At 42.5% G+C, this 19639-nt stretch overlaps 1 protein-coding gene and 1 pseudogene across 1 annotated transcript in view; both read left to right on the top strand.

Annotated features, from left to right (window-relative positions):
• ROCK1 (Rho associated coiled-coil containing protein kinase 1) overlaps positions 1-19639 on the top strand; it is a 1092122-nt gene that overhangs the window by 1010143 nt on the left and 62340 nt on the right. The window contains exons 27-28 of the mRNA XM_053714968.1: positions 5431-5596; positions 6414-6484. Coding sequence (XP_053570943.1) covers positions 5431-5596; positions 6414-6484 — 237 coding nt within the window. The remainder of the gene's footprint in view (positions 1-5430; positions 5597-6413; positions 6485-19639) is intronic.
• Positions 555-765, top strand: LOC128661846 (uncharacterized; annotated as a pseudogene).

The following is a 19639-nucleotide window of genomic DNA, read 5'->3' as shown; positions in this document are numbered from 1 at the left end:
GCCCGTCATTTGGGGGTATGTTGGTATGGGGGTTGATGTTTTTCTCTCCCTTACAGGGCACATCATTTGTGTTTTTTATGCTGGTTTAAGATTTTCCTTTTCAAAATTTCTGATTATCAGTGTTTTAGTATTTGATGCCATCTAGCTGCGTTTAATATTATTACATCTATTTTATTTAATTTATTATTAAAGTGATGATCGGTTAGGAATTTTAATTTTGACATGTGTGTCTTCCATGTCAGGTTCCTTCATGTTAAGGTAGCATATTTGTAGGATTTAAACTATATGATGTTCTTACACATATGGCCAAATATGCTTATTTCATGTATTTGAGTACTATGATATAATTTTCTCGTGTTGAGGAGATTTAGAAATAAGGTGCTAATTTTTACTTTATTTTTTATGTCATAGTGTTTTGTTAACCGGTGGGTTTCCATCTACCTTTTTTGGAATAATGTTGAATCCTCAGATTGAGAATTTTAGTGATCTGAAGACACTAATACATTTATTTTATAAATTCCTCAATAATGAGGTGATTTCTGCTGAACCTAATGATCGCTTTTCGGCCTTTTGGCTACAATCATGTGTAGTATCTATTCTTATCAGTTTAATATCTGATACGTCCCCTATCTGGGGACCATATCTTGTTTATATAAAATTTAAAAAAAATGATTTATTTTGTTTCTTTTGGAATAAGGACAAGCAATCCTAGAAGCCTTCCTCTGAGAATAAATCAGCATTCGGATCAAGTAGGGGGCAGGCTTCCTTCTTTACGCAGTTTTGGATTTGCGATGTCCCTGATTCTTGGGCAGTGACCTTAGTCTCCCAAGGATACAGGATAGAAGTCTTACTTTCTCCAGTGGCACAGACTGAGCAGTCTGGACTATGAACCTGGTGTCCTTGGTTCAATTCCAGGAAGAGCCTATCAAAGGGGTTAGCAGCAGCATCTTTGCTGTGCAGTTTACTTTTGTCAAGATTATCTGCAATCCAGATAGAGAGGCCTTTTTATTCTGTGTCAAGAATCTTGCTTCTCTAGAAGCGGAACTGGGTCAAGGATTCTATTCCAACTTATTCATGGTTTCAGAGAATGAAGGATCCTTTCGACTTATTTGGGCCTAAAGTGTCTCAACAAATTTCTCAGAGTTCTATTCTCCCTGGGTTCAGGAGGGTCAGTTCATGTCTACCATCAACCTGAAGGACGCATATCTTTATGTTCCTTCCCACTAGGAACATTTCTAATATCTGTAGTTTACCTTTTTGGACAGACACTTCCAACTTGTAACCCTACCTTTTGGCTTAGCCACTGCCCCTCAAATTTTTACAAAGGTTCTAGGGATCCTTTTGCAGTGGCCAGATCTCAAGAAATTGCAGGGGTACCGTACCTGGATGATATCTTGTTTCAGGCGCCATCTTCTCATTTAGCAAGATCCCATCGGATTCTCTGTTGTCAATTCTCCACTCTCATGGGTGGAAGGTGAATCCAGAAAAGAGTTCCTTCATGCAAAATAACAGGGCATTTTTCTTGGGGACGATCATAGACTCGATCTCCATGAGGTGGCTTAGTTGGTTTAAGCACCTGTGTAATAATCAGGAGATTCTGAGTTTGTATCCCAGCAGTGTAATCTGTGTTTTTTGACGTTTTTCTTGACGACGGTCAGAAATGTCCTTTTCTTTAGTCCTCTGTCTGTCCATCAGTGGCACTGTGTATGGAAGTAATGGCTTTCATGGACATTTCCTTTTGCTTGTTTCCATCTGAGACCTGACCTCTACAGTTATGCATGCTTAGACAATAGAACAAATACCACTCGGACCTCTCTCAGAGGTTAGTTTTAGACATCCGGACGAGGGAATCCCTGTCCTAGTGGATCTCCCAGGAACATCTGTCCTAGGGCACCTGCTTCCTGAGACTTAGGAGTTTCTGACTTCACCTGTTGGCGCTCTACAAATACCTGATAATAATAATAATAAATAACTTCAGACGCCAGCCTTTTGGGCAGTTTGGGGCCCCTTATAAGCTCAGGAAATTTGGACTTAGGAGTTGTCTGTCCTCCTAATTAATATCCTAGAGTTGAGAGCAATCTTCAATGCATTGTTAGCTTGGCCTCAACTGAGTGTGGTCTGCTTTATCAGATTTCTATCAGACAGCATTTCTTCGTGGCATATATCATCCTCCAGGGATGTTCATGTTCCTTGGCCATGAAGGAGGTGACTTCAGTGGGCGGAGTCTCACAATTGTCACATTTCTGCCATCCACATCCCAGGGGTGGACATCTGGGAAGCGGATTTTCTTAGCAGACAGACTTTTCATCCAGGGGAGGGGCACCTTCATCTGGAAGTATTATCAATGATAACTCTCAGGTGGGGAGTTCTGGAGTTGGTTCTGATGGTGTCTCGTCTAATCGCCAAGCTTCCAAAAGATGGATCAAGATCAAGTGATCTGTAAGCAGCTCTAGTCGATGTTCTAGCAGTTCCATGGGACTTCGGTCTTCCGTATTCAGCATTGCATGGGGATCCTTTCTAGCGTGGTTTCGGTACGCAATATTAATCAAGAGATTGTTGTTCCTTTGTTATGCCTAATCCTCCTTCTCAGAAGATCTACTCGCAACTAAGGATTCTCTCCAATCTACTGCCCTTTTTGTTATTATCTCTGGTAAACTGAAAGGTCAGAAGGCCCCTTCTTCTTCTCTTTCTTTTTTGGTTGTGTAGTGTTGTTCAGTTGGCCTACGAGACAGCTGGACAAGAGCTTCCTGAGAGAATACAGATCTGCAATGTGGCCACTTGGTCCTTGTTGCATATTTTTTCCAAATTCTACAAATTTGATGTTTTGTCTCGGCTGAGGCTTCTTTTGGGAGGAAAGTTTCTCAAGCGGTGGTGCCTTCTGTTTAGTTCCGCCTGTCTTGTTCTCCCTCCCTTGCATTCTGTGTCCTATAGCTTGGGTATTGGTTCCTACTAGTAATTAAATGGTTTTGTGGACTCTCCATGCCATTGGAAAGAAAACAAAATGTATGCTTACCTGATAAATTCTTTTTTTTCTGGCATGGAGAGTCCACGACCCGCCCTTAATTTATTTTTAAGAAGGTGTTTGTCCTTTTTTTTAAACCTCAGGCACCTCTATACCCTTGTCTCCTCTTATCTTTCTATATTCCTTCGGCTGAATGACTGCAGATTTTGGGAAGTGGGAGGATACTTAACAGCTTTGCTAGGGGGGTTCTTCGCCTCCTCCTGGTGACCAGGAGTTGAATTCCCACTAGTAATTGAATGAATTTGTGGATTCTCCATGCCAGGAAAGAAAATAATTTATCAGGTAAGCATAAATTTGGTTTTTTGAATTCCCTGCAATTTGAGTCCTTCAGAATTAGCTTCTGTTGAAAGGGGAATCATATCAATGTTTTCAGACAGAAAACTATTTTGCAGTGTCTTTCATAAGGTAAAAACTCATAGTTCCCTAGCTGTGAAGGGTCTCAAGTTATTTTCTGTGCAGAAACCAATTGTTGCCTAATTTCTGTAGTTTTTATTCCAGGAGTGAACTGGGACGTATTTCTTATTAGTTGTCAGTCACTGCATCCAGGGGAATGGTTTCTTTATCTTGATGTTTTCTGTCAGATAGTGGATTTTTGAGGTCTACCAGACCAGGAATCATCAGGGGAGTTTGTGGATACTCTTGTAGCTCCATGGTCTTTTCCGCTGGTTTATGTTTTTTCCTCCTCTGGTTCTTCTAGCCAGAGTGATTACCAAGATCTGTCTAGTATCCTGATTGCTTCAGTTTGGCCTTGCAGGGTCAGGAATGCAGATCAGGTTCAGATATCCAGTTGCCCTCCTTGACCTTTTTCTCTGAGTCTGGGCTTTCTTTCTTAAGGTTAGTTTTTCTATCAGGATTGTGATTCTCTAATTTTAATGGCATAGAGATTGAACGGTTAGTTCTCAGGAAGTAGTTTCTCTGATTCTGGGTTGAGACTTGGATATAGGCCTGCAAGCCTGTGACTGGAAAGATTTATCATAAGGTATGGAAGGCATTTATTTTTCGGAGTACAGATCATGGTTTTTATCTGGTATTCTTTTAGAATTCCATGGGTTTTGCTACTTTTGCAGGATGGTTTAGATAAGGGTGTATCTGCCAGCTATTTGAAAGGTCAGGTTTTCTGCTCTTTCAGTTTTGTTTCCCTAAAAGATTGTTAATCTTTCTGACATTCATGGTTTTTGTTCTATCTTTGGCTAGAATTTAACCTGTTCTTAAGCCAATTTCTCTGTTTTGGAAAGTATTGCTTTCTTTTGGCTATCTCTTCTGCTAGTCGAGTCTCTGAGTTGTCTGCTTTTTCATGTGATTCTTCTTATCCTTTTGTTCATCAGGATAAGGCAGTTTTGTGGACTGTATTTTACTGTTTTCCTGAGGTTGTGTCTCCGGATTAAATTAATTCAGGTAGTTGTTGTCCCTTCTTCATGTACTAGAATTCTTCAGCAGAGGCTTTTGCATATTTTGGATGTTGTAAGAGCCTTGAGTATTATCAGGATTTCAGAGAAACTTCTAATTTGTTCTCTTTTCTGGTCCCAGAAAGGGGCACAAAGCTTCTTAGCTGATACTTTTGATCAATAAGGATTTCTTGAAGGTTGGTTAGCCTCCACCATGACTGTTTTCTTCCCATTCTTTAAGATCAGTTTCCACTTCTTAGTTTTTTTTAGAATGAGGCTTCTCTTGACCAATTTTTTTACTTACTTTTATCATTTTGATGTTTGTTTCTTCTGAAGAAGCTTTTGGTAGGAAGTCCTTAAGGTAGTTGTCTCAGGATAATTTTGTATTATCCTGTTGGTCATTTTAATTGTAAATTTGCCTGTTTATTCTTTTGGTTTTTGTTTGGTTTGTGAATTTTGTTTCAGTGTGAAAAAAGGATGTTCTTTTTATCCTGCCCTTATTTTTTCATTCCTTGTGGACTCCACAGCTTGGGTATTAATTCCCAGGAGTTATGGATCATGGTCTCTCACCACCTGTATGAAAGAAAACATAATTTATGCTTACCTGATAAATTTATTTATTTCATGGTGGTGAGAGTCCACTAGACCCTATCCTGATTTTTTGGTGTTTGTTTATTTTTGTGCACATCTTTTTTTCCCTGCTCCTATTATTTTGCTCTTATTTTTGCTTGGCTATACATCAGACTGAGTTAACAGTGAGGTGGGAGGGATTTTATAGAGCTCTTGGGGTTTGGGGATCTGCCGCCTTCTAGTGGCAGGGAAGAGTAATTCCCAGGAGTGATGGATCATGAAAGCTCATCACCGTGAAAGAAATTCATTTATCATGTAAACATAAATTTAGTTTTTTTGTAAAAATGAACAAATGGGTAAATATCCCTTTTCCACATATTTCCTTGTTTTCATGTGTCCTTATTTCTAACTAGTGTTTCCAAAAGAAAGCTAATTTTCTATAATCATTTTTAGCAATTAACTGAAGAAAGCAACCATAAGAATGATCTACAGATGCAGCTTGACAGTAAAGAAAGTGATTTAGAACAATTACGTGCTAAGCTCGCTGATATTCAACTAGGCATGGATTCGACCAGTGTTGCCAGCTTGCAGCCAGATGAAGCAGATGGTATGATAGGTGGTAAGTACGGATATTGGGTGGGGGGGAATCTGATCTTTGGTTCTTTTTTATTAAGGATTATAAGTACAGTAAATATGTTCTTTGTTGCTTTGGGCCTAATGAATATTTTGTTCAGAATAACAATAAAAAATAAATAAAGGATAAGTTCTAGAAATGATAAATCTTTGCATGCCAAATATCTGTTTCAGTTTCTAGCATTTAGTTGTCTTACCAATTAATCCCATCATAGATGCGTGACTATAGCTTTCATATCTACTAGCAATGCAATTGTAGGAAACATTTTCACAACTTTTTGATAACTTGTAACTGTAAATTTATTTCATCAGAACTTTCCTGCAGTTTTCAAATGATCCATATTTTTCATACTAAATAAAATATTTGTCTCTTATTCTCCGTCTAGTCGAGTCTTCCTGCATTCCTTATTTCTTTCTCTCCTAATATTGTCTTCTGTGAGTAAATGGTTCACACATTTCCTGCCTGTTTTGCCTCTTTGACAAGTGTTTATTCAGTTTGTTGCATCTTTCCAATTATAATCATTCATTTCAAGCCTTTGGAAAGTTTTTATTTGTGTTTATGTGTGTGTGTGTAACATATTATTTTATTAACAGTCATGTTTATCTTGCACTATCTTTCCTTTCTCACGTATCTGCTTTTGGCATGACATGAAGTATAAATGTCTGCATATTCTTCTGGTTTTCTCTCTGTAATGATTTTCCTTTTTTATTCTGCATGAAATGTGTTATATTACAATTGCATACAAATCATGTTTTACTGTTTTATTAACAAAATATTTGTTTGTTTTTTTGTTTTTTTCCAGAATCAAGGATTGAAGGTTGGTTATCCGTACCTAACAGAGGAAATATTAAAAGATATGGATGGAAGAAGCAGGTACTAATACAGTTTCGCAGCATCAATAACTTGCATATGTATGTAACTATCAGGCTATGAGAACTCATCACTGCTTACTTTCATGTAATGTCATTCCCGGGATTCAGCTCCTGACCACTAGGAAGATGCAAAGATTTCCTAAAACTACAAGAGTATTCCATCCCTCCCACCTCACTGATTAGCCTATTTAATCTTTGCCCCCCCCCCCCTCTCCTGCCCCCAGGAGGTGAGTGAAGAATTGAGGTGCTCCTCAGACCTATTTGAGGACCAATTTTTTTTGCTTTTCTTTTTTATGGCCCCAGAAAAAAACAGAACTAAATCTGTGCACAGTGGCCTTTATGGTCCCAAAAAAAGCAAAACTAAAAATTTGTCATAGTTTTTCCATCTTAATGGGAGGAGTCTCCACTGCTTCATTCATTACTTGTGGGAATTAAGAACCTGGCCACTAGGAGGAGGCAAAGACACCCCAGCCAAAGGCTTAAATACCTCCCCCACTCCCTGCATCCCTCATTCTTTGCCTTTCGTCACAGGAGGTTGGCAAAGAAGTGTCTCTTATGGAGGGTAGTACTCTTCGAAATGGGACTGGAGTTTTAAGTAGTCCTGTCAGCCTCTCAGGGAGAGCATGGATGAATGTTAGAATCCGGAGATGCAGGGAGAGTCTTTCTGCGAAACCATCCTGACTCAGATTAACAGCTCCATAAGCAATCAGCGTTGACGAGTTTCGCTGCCTGCTTTTCTGCTCTCAAGTCCATGTCAGGAGCGATGCTACTACCCTGTCACACTTGAAATGCAGTGTTCCTGTTCCATGGCATAGATTCTGGTAAGATCATTTAATTTATTACACATATGATAACGTAAGAAGACAGGGTCACAGTGTGTCTCCTTTTATCTGTATAGAATCAAGGGTAATAACCTCGGAAAAGGGGTTATTGAACAGGGGGGGATTTGTGCATAATATTTTTATTATTGTGTTAATTCTGTGACATGTGTGAGATGATGCTCGGTCCGTGTGTGAACAGTCAGTTTCTAAGTGAGAGATTGACGCAGGCCTTTTTTTGGCACGTTTTCTCTCTAGTGCAGGGGCCTCTTTAACTTCCTCGTTCTTGACCGGCGGTTGTAGGAGACGAAGCTGTTTCTCTGTAGTCCGGGTCATAGGAGATGGTGAGTGCCCCGGCTATTGGAATATAAAGGTGCCATTTAATTTCTATCTAATACGCAATAAAAGCACAAGCTATGGAGGACTCTGATATGCTAGAGGGTACTCCCTCTTTAAATAAACCTAATAACTGTGTCTATTGTGAGATGTTTCCGGTTGATCTGCATGTAATTTGATAAAATTGCAATATCTAAAAAGAATAAGATATTTAGTAGAAATGAGCCATTCACCTCTGAGGATTCTTCGTCCCGCGAGGTGCATTCCCTTCACTCGTCTCCAATTGCACATGCAGCTCCCCAGGACACTACTAATCCTCCCGCGGGAGGGGCCCTTTGGCCACCAGATTTCGCTGATCAGTTACAAATGGCGGTTTCTGCGGCCTTTAATGCCTTACCACGCCCTGCTAAGCGAAAGGTGAAACATAGCTATCCGTCCCAGGGGTCATCTACTCTGTTGGATGTCTCTGACAGATTATCCGCTGATGAAGACAGCTCAGACCCTTCTGGGTCGGAATCGGCGTCTTCTAGACCTCCATCTGCGGTGGAGTCAGATTTTAAATTTAAGATGGAACATTTGCTTTTTGATGAAAATGGTGCTTGCTATGTTGGAGGTTCCTGAACCGAAACTGCCAGAGGAACCTTCAATCCCTAAACTATATAGGGTTTTTTTACGAGGACAGGGTGTTGTTTAAGGCTTTCCCGGTCCCCATTAAAATGGCTAATATTATTAAGAATGAATGGGAGAAACTTGGTTTGTCCTTTTACCCCTCTACTTATCTTAAAAAGCTATTCCCCGTTCCAAGCTCGCCGCTTGAGCTGTGGGGGGCCATTCCTAAGGTGGATGGTGCTATCTCCACACTTGCTAAGTAAACGACTATCCCGCTTGAAGATAGAACTTCGTTCAAGGAGCCCATGGATAAAAAATTCTTGAGGAAGATGTTCCAACTCACGGGGTTAGTTTTTCAACCGGCAGCGGCAGTTGCTGCGGTGACTGGAGCGTCTACCTATTGGTGCGACGCTCTGTCTGCTATGGTTGAGGTGGAGACTCCCCTCGAGGAGATACAGGAATGAATTAAGACCTTAATGGTAGTTCATTCGTTCATCTGTGATTCAAATATGCAGATTATTCGCCTGAATGCCAAGGTTTTTCTGTTCTAGCCCATAGGGCTCTGTGGCTAAAGTCATGGTCTGCTGACATGACTTCCAAGTCTAGATTACTTTCCCTCCCGTTTAAAGGGAAGGTTCTTTTTGGTCCAGGCCTGGACTCTATCATATCCACGGTCACGGGTGGCAAGGATGCTTTCCTACCGCAGGATAAGAGGAATAAGCCTAAGGGGTCTACTTTTCGTCCCTTTAGAGCAGTCAAGGGATCTTGGAAACCGGCAAGAAGCCTGCTGAGACAAAATCGTCATGAAGGGGCGGCCCCCGATCCGTTTCTGGATCGCATAAGGGGCAGACTATCTCTTTTTACGGAGGCCTGGATAAGAGACGTTCAGGACACTTGGGTTCTGGAGGTCATAACCCAGGGTTACAGGATAGGATTCAAGACTCATCCACCTAGAGGCAGATTGTTCCTGTCAAACCTATCATCAAATCCAGAGAAGAGAGACGCCTTCCTAGGATGCGTGAGGGATCTCTCCTCTCTGAGTAATCGTCCCTGTCCCCTTAGCAGAAAGAGGCCTGGGGTATTATTCAAACCTTTTCATGGTCCCAAAGGAGGGGGGCACGTTTCACCCAATTCTGGACCTAAAGTATCTAAACAAGTTTCTGTCAGTCCTGTTGTTCAAAATGGAGACGATCAGGTCGATTCTGCCCCTAGTTCAAGAGGGACAATTCATGACGACAATATATTTGAAGGATGCTTACCTTTACGTTCTAATACACAGGGATCACTTCAGGTTCCTAAGATTCGCATTTCTGGATCAACACTTCCAGTTTGTGGCCCTACTGTTCGGTCTGGCGCCTGCCCCAAGAGTCTTTACGAATGTTCTGGGAGCACTGCTCGCGGTGGCGAGAACCAGAGTTATTGCACTGGCTCCTTATCTGGACGATATCCTGGTCCAGGTTCCATCCTGCAGTCTCGCGGGGGAACACTCAAGGGCTCTTCTCCTTCGATCCCACGGATGGAAGATAAACAAAGGAAAGATTTCTCTGATTTCCAACAAGAGGGTGGAATTCCTGGGTACAATAATAGATTCCTTATCCATGAAGATATTCTTGACAGATCAGAGACGTTGCAAGATTGCGTCCAGCTGTCTTGCCCTTCAGACCTCCTCAAGGACATCTGTGGCCAGGTGTATAGAGGTGATTTGGGTTCATGGTATCCAGCATAGATGTCATTCCATATGCCAGGTTCCATCTCAGGCCTCTTCAGTTGTGCATGTTGAGACATTGTAACGGCGATCACTCAGATCTATCCCAACAGATATCTCTGGACATCCAAACGAGGGAATCCCTCTCTTGGTGGATCCGTCCGGGACAACTGTCCCAAGGGACAACCTTCCTGAGACCATACTAGGAGATTGTCACCACGGACACAAGTCTATCAGGATGGGGAGCTATTTGGGGTGCCAGAAAGGCACAGGTGGACTCGAGAGGAGTCGATATTCAACACTCTGAGGGCTTGGCCCCCCCCCCCCTGGGGGCATCCTGATTCATCAGGTTCCAGTCGGACAACATTACCTCGGTGGCTTACATAAACCATCGGGGGGAACGAGAAGCTCCCTAGCCATGAGGGAAGTATCTTGGATTCTGGAATGGGCAGAGAACCACAATTGTTCGCTCTCAGCAATCCACATTCCGGGTGTGGACAACTGGGAAGCGGATTTTCTCAGCAGATAATCAATTCATCCAGGGAAATTGTCTAAGCATTCTGAGGTGTTCGCAGAGATTTGCAACAGATGGGGGATGCCGGAGATAGACCTCATGGCGTCCAGACTCAACTTCAAGCTACCCAGATACGGGTCACGGTCCAGGGATCCCCATGCAGAGCTGATAGATGCTTTAGCGGTGCCCTGGGAGTTCAACCTACTTTATATTTTTCCACCATTGCCACTTCTACCTAGTGTAGTGGCCCGCATCAAGCAGGAGCAAGCCTCGGCTTTTCTGATTGCTCCGTCGTGGCTGCGGAGGACGTGGTTTGCGAATCTGGTGGGGATGTCATTGTCTCCTCCATGGATGTTACCCTGTTGCAGAGATCTGCTGGTTCAGGGACCATTTCTACACCAAAATCTCGATTCTCTGAGGCTGACTGCGTGGAGATTGAACGCATAGTCTTAGCCAAGAGAGGATTTTCGGAGAGATTGATTGATACTCTTATTCTGGCCAGAAAGCCGGTCACTCTGCGCATCTATTATAAGGTGTGGAGGACCTACTTGTCCTGGTGTGAGGAACGTGGATATCCCTGGCACAAGGTTAGGGTATCCAGGATTCTGGCATTTCTCAAGGATGGACTGGATAAGGGTCTTGCTGCCAGTTCCTTTAAGGGTCAGATTTCGGCTTTATCTGTACTGTTACACAAGAAGCTAGCGGAGCTTCCTGATATTCAATCCTTTGTTCAGGCTCTGTCTAGGATCAGACCTGTCTTTAGAAATTCTGCTCCTCCTTGGAGCTTAAATTTGGTTCTTAAGATTTTGCAGAGGGCTCCGTATGAGCCTATGCATGCTCTGGACATTAAACTTCTTTCCTGGAAAGTCCTATTCCTACTGGCTATTGCAGAGTCTCTGAGTTAGCGGCCTTGCAATGTGAGCCTCCTTACCTGGTTTTTCACGCTGATAATGCTGTTCTTCGCACTGGATTGGGATTTCTTCCCAAGATAGTGTTGAATCGTAACATCAATCAGGAAATAGTAGTTCCTTCCTTGTGTCCTAACACTTCTTCGTCAAAGGAAAGGTTGCTTCATAATTGGATGTAGTTCGGGCCTTGAAGTTTTATCTTCAGGCTACGAAGGAATTCAGACAGACTTAGTCTTTATTTGTTGTGTATTCAGAGAAGCACAGGGGGCAGAGGGCCTCTTCCACTTCACTGTCTTTTTGGTTGAGGAGCATTATCCGTCTGGCCTTTGAGACGGCGGGACATAAGCCTCCTCAGAGGAATACGGCAGCAACTTGGTCTTCTTTACATACTTTTGCAAAATTTTATAAATTTGATGTTTTTGCTTCGGCGGAAGCAGATTTTGGGAGAAAGGTTCTGCAGGCTGTGGTGCCCTCAGTTAAGGGTCCGCCTCCTTTTGCCCTCCCATTTTTTTCATTCAGTGTCCTCTAGAGCTTGGGTATTTGTTCCCACAAGTAATGAATGAAGCAGTGGACTCTCCTTTTATTAAGATGGAAAACATAAATTATGCTTACCTGATAATTTCATTTCCATCTATGGGAGGAGAGTCCACTGCTCCCGCCCGTTACTCCGGTGGGCGGGCCTAAATTTAATTATATTCTTCTGGCACCCTTTATACCCTGATATTTCTCTTACTGTTCTTTGTTCCCTTGGCAGAATGACTGGGGGATGAGGGGAGTGTGGGAGGTATTTAAGCCTTTGGCTGGGGTGTCTTTGCCTCCTCCTGGTGGCCAGGTTCTTAATTCCTACAAGTAATGAATGAAGCTGTAGACTCTCCTCCTACAGATGGAAATTAAATTATCAGGTAAGCATAATTTATGTTTTTGTGCTCCCAGAAAAAAGCAGAACTAAGATATATGCTTTGGGACTTGTGGGTGTGCAGACAAAATTGTCACACCTCAAAAGTGCTACCTGTAGGGGAGAGCAGCAACTACTGATGTGTGGCCCCCATGTGTTAGGAAATTTGACACAGGTGTAGGTTCTGGACTGAAATTGACGCTTCACTACATGTTCCTTTAAATAGGGGCATAAAATAAAAAACAAATAAAAAGGCATAAAGGTCTCAAGGCTATTAATTATAATGAAAATGTGTTTTTTTCTTAAAACCCTACTTTTCTTTTTCAAAAATGTTGATGTTTCTCTTCTTTAAAACACTAAATGTACTGCTGCCTTCTGTGTTTTTTACAGCTCTTTGAATGCCTGATCATGGGTATTGCAATCACCCAGGTGTTTTCATTGGGTAAATGTTTGCCTCCAGTGACAATGCACGCAGCTGTGCCTTCTGTGTTTTTAGAAAAGGAATGTAAGCATGTTGAAGAAGGTGTTTAGACTCACCACCAGGGCCGCCATCAGGGGGTGACAGGGGTGACTCCTGTCAGGAGCCTAATGGGCCAGGGGGGCCCCATGAGGCAAGAACTAAAAAAAAAAAAATCTTAATTTTGGCAGCCACCAGTGGGTACTACAGCAGAGTGCTAATTGAGCATGGGAAATGTTATTACAAGGAGTAAAGTATTAGCATTTGAGAGGATTTTAGTGTGCACTAAACCACTATGCACAGTGTGAGACAGACTTGGCACTTTGTTTGTACAGTGTGTGCCTCACAGTGTGTGAGTCACACGGCAGATCACTTTCATTTGCATAGGAGGTAGGACTTACTTAGCAAATGTTTTTTTATTTCTTTGTGCAATTTCTGATTGTAACTTCAGTGTGGTAGTAGTTGTATGGTGGGACCAGGGGTCCATAAAAACATTTTTTTTTTAGCAGCAGTGTATTTATGATTATTTGACAATGCTGTAGAAGTTCTATATTTAAAACCATGCAGAAATGTTTCCTCCTCAATACACAAATGGTAGGTACCCTTTTGGCAGATATGCATTTTTTATATATATATTTATTACATTCCAGTTTACTGCCCCTTTATTGAAGGAATTTCCAGATGCAAGGAGGCATTTTAGCTAAGATTTTTACATCTGCATAAAATGTTATACTCTCAGACTAATATTGCTCAGTGTTTGAAATGAGACAGGTTAACTTAAAACTGTTCAGTTTACACTACAGCTGACTTAATTTTGAAATACATACCAACAAGCCTAAATCCTGCATTAAATCTAATGGTATGAGTACCACAGCTTATGTGTCTACCAAGACCATATAGAGTACAGCATTTTTAAAATCCATAAGTACAGCTGACAGATGGGAACATTTGTACACTATATTTGAAGTGGTGCTCTTGGTTGGGGAAAATGGGGAAAAAACAAACATATGTCAACCTTTTAAAAGTACTTTACTTCATCTAGCCATCTACCCAGATCATTAATGTACAATTTTGAATTCACAGAATTATTTTTGTTTGCACATTTACAAATATGATTCTTTAAAAAGTGATCTCTTAATTTCTGCATTTTTTTTATCATGCATGTCACACACTGTTGATTTAGGGGATGCAAGGTGCATAAATGTTTCCTCCTGTGAGTTTTTCTGTGTTTCTCTTTGTGCTTTGGTTTGTGTGTCTGAGTGTGTATGTATTTTTTTCTGTGGGTCTCTCTGTGAGGGTGGGTGTGTATGTGTTTGTGCATTTTCTGTGTATGTCTGTGAGGGTGTGTTCATATGTCTTTGAGCTTTCTTCTATAAAGGTAAGACGAGTCCACGGATTCATCCTTTACTTGTGGGATATTATCCTTCCTAACAGGAAGTAGCAAAGAGCACCACAGCAGAGCTGTCTATATAGCTCCTCCCTTAGCTCCACCCCCCAGTCATTCTCTTTGCCTACTCTAAGTACTAGGAAGGGTAAAGTGAAAGAGGTGATAACATATTAGTTTTTAATTTCTTCATGCAATCGTAACTACCTATATTGTGTCTACATACAAAATTTTGAAAAATTTGGTGTATGTTTAGGCTGTTTTGCAGAACGTGTATGCTTTTTTTCTCTTAAAGGCGCAGTACCGTTTTTTAAGATTTTAGCTACTAAAAGTGTGTCGCAGGATGGTTCTCAGTCAGAAGAGAATCAGGTTTTGCCATCTAATTCTCCCCAAGTGTCACAACCGTTGAGGCCCGCACAAGCGACGCCAAGTTCTTCTAGTGCGTCTAATTCTTTCACCCTGCAAGATATGACCGTAGTTATAAATACTACCCTCACAGAGGTTTTATCTAAGCTGCCTGGATTGCAGGGGAAGCTCAGTAGGTCTAGTGTGAGAACAAACGCTGAGCCCTCTGACGCTTTATTAGTCATAACCGATGTACCCTCACAATGTTCTGAAGTGAGGGATTTGCTGGCTGAGGGAGAGATTTCTGATTCAGGAAATATGTTCCCTCAGACAGATTCAGATATGACGGCTTTTAAATTTAAACTAGAAAACCTCCGCTTATTGCTCAGGGAGGTTTTAGCGACTCTGGATGATTGTGACCCTATTGTAGTTCCAGAGAAATTGTGTCAAATGGACAGATTCCTAGAGGTTCCTGCCTACACTGATGTTTTTCCGGTCCCTAAGAGGATTTCGGAAATTGTTACTAAGGAGTGGGATAGACCAGGTATTCCGTTCGCTCCCCCTCCTACTTTTAAAAAAATGTTTCCCATATCTGATGCCGTGCGGGACTCGTGGCAGATGGTCCTAAGGTGGAGGGAGCTATTTCTACCCTGGCTAAGCGTACAACTATACCTATCGAGGACAGTTGTGCTTTCAAAGATCCTATGGATAAAAAAATTAGAGGGTCTTCTGAAGAAAATATTTGTTCACCAAGGTTTTCTTCTCCAACCTATAGCGTGCTTTGTTCAAGTAACTACTGCAGCGTCCTTTTGGTTCGAGGCTCTGGAAGAGGCTCTTCAGGTTGAGTCCCCATTAGATGATATTCTGGATAGAATTAGGGCTCTCAAGCTAGCTAATTCTTTCATTACAGATGCTGCTTTTCAATTGGCTAAATTAGCCACGAAGAATTCAGGTTTTGCCATTTTAGCGCGTAGAGCGTTATGGCTTAAATCCTGGTCTGCTGATGTGTCATCAAAAGCTAAGCTTTTAGCCATCCCTTTCAAGGGTAAGACCCTATTCAGGCCTGAACTGAAAGAGATCATCTCAGACATCACTGGAGGGAAAGGCCATGCCCTTCCTCGGGATAAGACGAATAAGATGAGGACCAAACAAAATAATTTTCGTTCCTTTCGGAACTTCAAAGGTGGTCCCTCTTCCCCTGCCGCAAAGCAAGAGGGGAATTTTGCTCAATCCAAGTCAGTCTGGAGACCTAACCAGACTTGGAACAAGGGTAAACAGGCTAAGAAGCCCGCTGCTGCCACCAAGACAGCATGAAGGGGTAGCCCCCGATCCGGGACCGGATCTAGTAGGGGGCTGACTTTCTCTCTTCGCTCAGGCTTGGGCAAGAAACGTTCAGGACTCCTTGGCTTTAGAAATAGTAACCCAGGGGTATCTTCTAGATTTCAAAGATTCTCCCCCAAGGGGGAGATTCCATCTTTCTCAATTGTCTGTAAACCAGACAAAAAGAGAGGCATTCTTGCGCTGTGTAGAAGACCTATATACCATGGGAGTGATCTGCCCAGTTCCGAAAACAAAACAGGGGCAAGGGTTCTACTCCAATCTGTTTGTGGTTCCCGAAAAAGAGGGAACCTTCAGACCAATTTTGGATCTCAAGATCCTAAACAAATTCCTCAGAGTCCCATTCTTCAAGATGGAGACCATTCAGACTATTTTGCCAATGATCCAGGAGGGTCAATATATGACCACCGTGGACTTAAAGGATGCGTATCTACACATTCCTATCCACAAAGATCATCACCAGTTCCTCAGGTTCGCCTTTCTGGACAAGCATTACCAGTTTGTGACTCTTCCCTTTGGGTTGGCCACAGCTCCCAGAATTTTCACAAAGGTGCTAGGGTCCCTTCTGGCGGTTCTAAGGCCGCGGGGCATAGCTGTGGCGCCTTATCTGGACGATATCTTAATCCAGGCGTCAACTTTCCAACTAGCCAAGTCTCACACGGGGATCGTGGTGGCTTTTCTAAGATCTCACGGGTGGAAGGTGAACATACAAAAGAGTTCACTTATCCCTCTCACAAGAGTTCCTTTCCTGGGAACTCTGATAGATTCGGTGGACATGAAAATTTTTCTGACGGAGGTCAGGAAATCAAAAATTCTATCCATCTGCCGAGCTCTTCGTTCCATTTCTCGCCCGTCAGTGGCTCAGTGTATGGAGGTAATCGGCTTAATGGTAGCGGCAATGGACATCGTTCCGTTTGCTCGCTTGCATCTCAGACCACTGCAACTTTGCATGCTCAAACAGTGGAATGGGGATTATGCAGATTTATCTCCTCAGATAAATCTGGACCAAGAGACCAGAGACTCTCTTCTTTGGTGGTTGTCACAGGATCATCTGTCCAAGGGAATGTGTTTCCGCAGGCCAGCGTGGGTCATAGTGACGACGGACGCCAGCCTATTGGGCTGGGGTGCAGTTTGGAATTCCCTGAAAGCACAGGGATTGTGGACTCAGGAGGAGGCTCTCCTCCCGATAAATATTCTAGAACTGAGAGCGATATTCAACGCGCTTCAGGCGTCATAAGATTCCAGTCGGACAATATCACGACTGTAGCATATATCAATCATCCAGGGGGAACAAAGAGTTCTCTAGCGATGATAGAGGTTACCAAAATAATTCAATAGGCAGAGACTCACTCTTGCCATCTATCAGCAATCTATATCCCAGGAGTGGAGAACTGGGAAGCGGATTTTTTAAGTCGTCAGACTTTTCATCCGGGGGAGTGGGAACACCATCCGGAGGTGTTTGCACAATTGATTCAGCAATGGGGCACACCAGAATTGGATCTGATGGCGTCTCACTTCCTCGTTACGGGTCCAGGTCAAGGGATCCTCAGGCAGTACTGATAGATGCTCTAGCAGTACCCTGGTCGTTCAACCTGGTTTATGTGTTTCCACCATTTCCTCTCCTTCCTCGTTTGATTGCCAGAATCAAACAGGAGAGAGCTTCAGTGATTTTGATAGCACCTGCGTGGTCACGCAGGACTTGGTATACAGACCTGGTGGACATGTCATCTCTTCCACCATGGACTCTGCTACTGAGACAGGACCTTTTGACTCAAGGTCGGTTCCAGCATCCAAATCTACTTTCTCTGTGGCTGACTGCTTGGAGATTGAACGCTTGATCTTATCCAAGCGGGGTTTCTCGGAGTCGGCCATAGATACCTTGATTCAGGCTCGAAAACCTGTCACCAGGAAAATTTATCATAAGATATGGCGTAAATATCTTTATTGGTGCGAATCCAAAGGCTACTCATGGAGTAAGATCAGGATTCCTAGGATTTTGTCCTTTCTCCAAGAAGGATTGGAGAAGGGGCTATCAGCTAGTTCCTTAAAGGGACAGATATCTGCTTTATCAATTCTACTGCCCAAACGTCTGGCTTATGTTCCAGACGTTCAGTCGTTCTGTCAGGCTTTAGTTAGAATCAAGCCTGTGTTTAGACCTGTTGCTCCGCCATGGAGTTTGAATTTATTTCTTAAAGTTCTTCAAGGGGTTCCGTTTGAACCTATGCATTCCATAGATATTAAGCTTCTATCTTGGAAAGTTCTGTTTTTAGTTGCTATCTCTTCGGCTTGAAGAGTTTCTGAACTATGTGCATTGCAATGCGACTCGCCTTATCTTGTTTTCCATGCTGATAAGGTGGTTTTGCGTACCAAACCTGGATTCCTTCCTAAGGCCTAGATTTAGAGTTGGGCAGTAGCCGTGAAAACCAGCGTTAGAGGCTCCTAACGCTGGTTTTGGGCTACCGCCGGTATTTGGAGTCAGTCAGGAAAGGGTCTAACGCTCACTTTCCAGCCGCGACTTTTCCATACAGCAGATCCCCTTACGTCATTTGCGTATCCTATCTTTTCAATGGGATCTTCCTAACGCCGGTATTTAGAGTCGTGGCTGAAGTGAGCGTTAGAAATCTAACGACAAAACTCCAGCCACAGAAAAACGTCAGTAGTTAAGAGCTTTCTGGGCTAACGCCGGTTTATAAAGCTCTTAACTACTGTGCTCTAAAGCAGTGATTTTTAACCTTTTTTTGCCGTGGCACACTTTTTTACATTAAAAAATCCTGTGGCACACCACCATCCCAAAATGTTAAAAAAAAATCACACATTGCAGCCTAATACAGCATATATATATACACATACACACAAACACACACATACTGTATGTATTGTGCTGTTATGCCATGCCTCCTACAAACTACCCCTGCACTGGGAGTAAAAAACAAGCAAAGTTGTCAGTCTGCCGTGGCACACCTGAGGATCTCTCACGGCACACTAGTGTGCCACGGCACACTGGTTGAAAAACACTGCTCTAAAGTACACTAACACCCATAAACTACCTATGTACCCCTAAACCGAGGTCCCCCCACATCGCCGCCACTATATTTAAATTTTTTAACCCCTAATCTTCCGCTCCGTACACTGCCGCCAACTACGTTATCCCTATGTACCCCTAATCTGCTGCCCCTAACACCGCCGACCCCTATATTATATTTATTAACCCCTAATCTGCCGCCCCCGCTATCGCTGACCCCTGCATATTATTATTAACCCCTAATCTGCCGCTCCGTACACCACCGCCACCTACATTATAGCTATGTACCCCTAATCTGCTGCCCCTAACACCGCCGACCCCTATATTATATTTATTAACCCCTAATCTGCCCCCCTCAACGTCGCCTCCACCTGCCTACACTTATTAACCCCTAATCTGCCGAGCGGACCGCACCGCTACTATAATAAAGTTATTAACCCCTAATCCGCCTCCCCCGCCTCAATAACCCTATAATAAATAGTATTAACCCCTAATCTGCCCTCCCTAACATCGCCGACACCTATCTTCAATTATTAACCCCTAATCTGCCGACCTAATCTCACCGCTACTGTAATAAATGTATTAACCCCTAAAGCTAAGTCTAACCCTAACACCCCCCTAAATTAAATATAATTTAAATCTAACTAAATAAATTAACTCTTATTAAATAAATTATTCCTATTTAAAGCTAAATACTTACCTGTAAAATAAACCCTAATATAGCTACAATATAAATAATAATTATATTATAGCTATTTTAGGATTTATATTTATTTTACAGGCAACTTTGTATTTATTTTAACCAGGTACAATAGCTATTAAATA

This window comes from Bombina bombina, chromosome 5 (genome assembly GCF_027579735.1).
Source record: "Bombina bombina isolate aBomBom1 chromosome 5, aBomBom1.pri, whole genome shotgun sequence".
Lineage (NCBI taxonomy): Eukaryota > Metazoa > Chordata > Amphibia > Anura > Bombinatoridae > Bombina > Bombina bombina.
The sequence above is the reverse complement of the archived record's forward strand: the minus strand, read 5'-3'. Positions and strand labels throughout refer to the sequence as shown.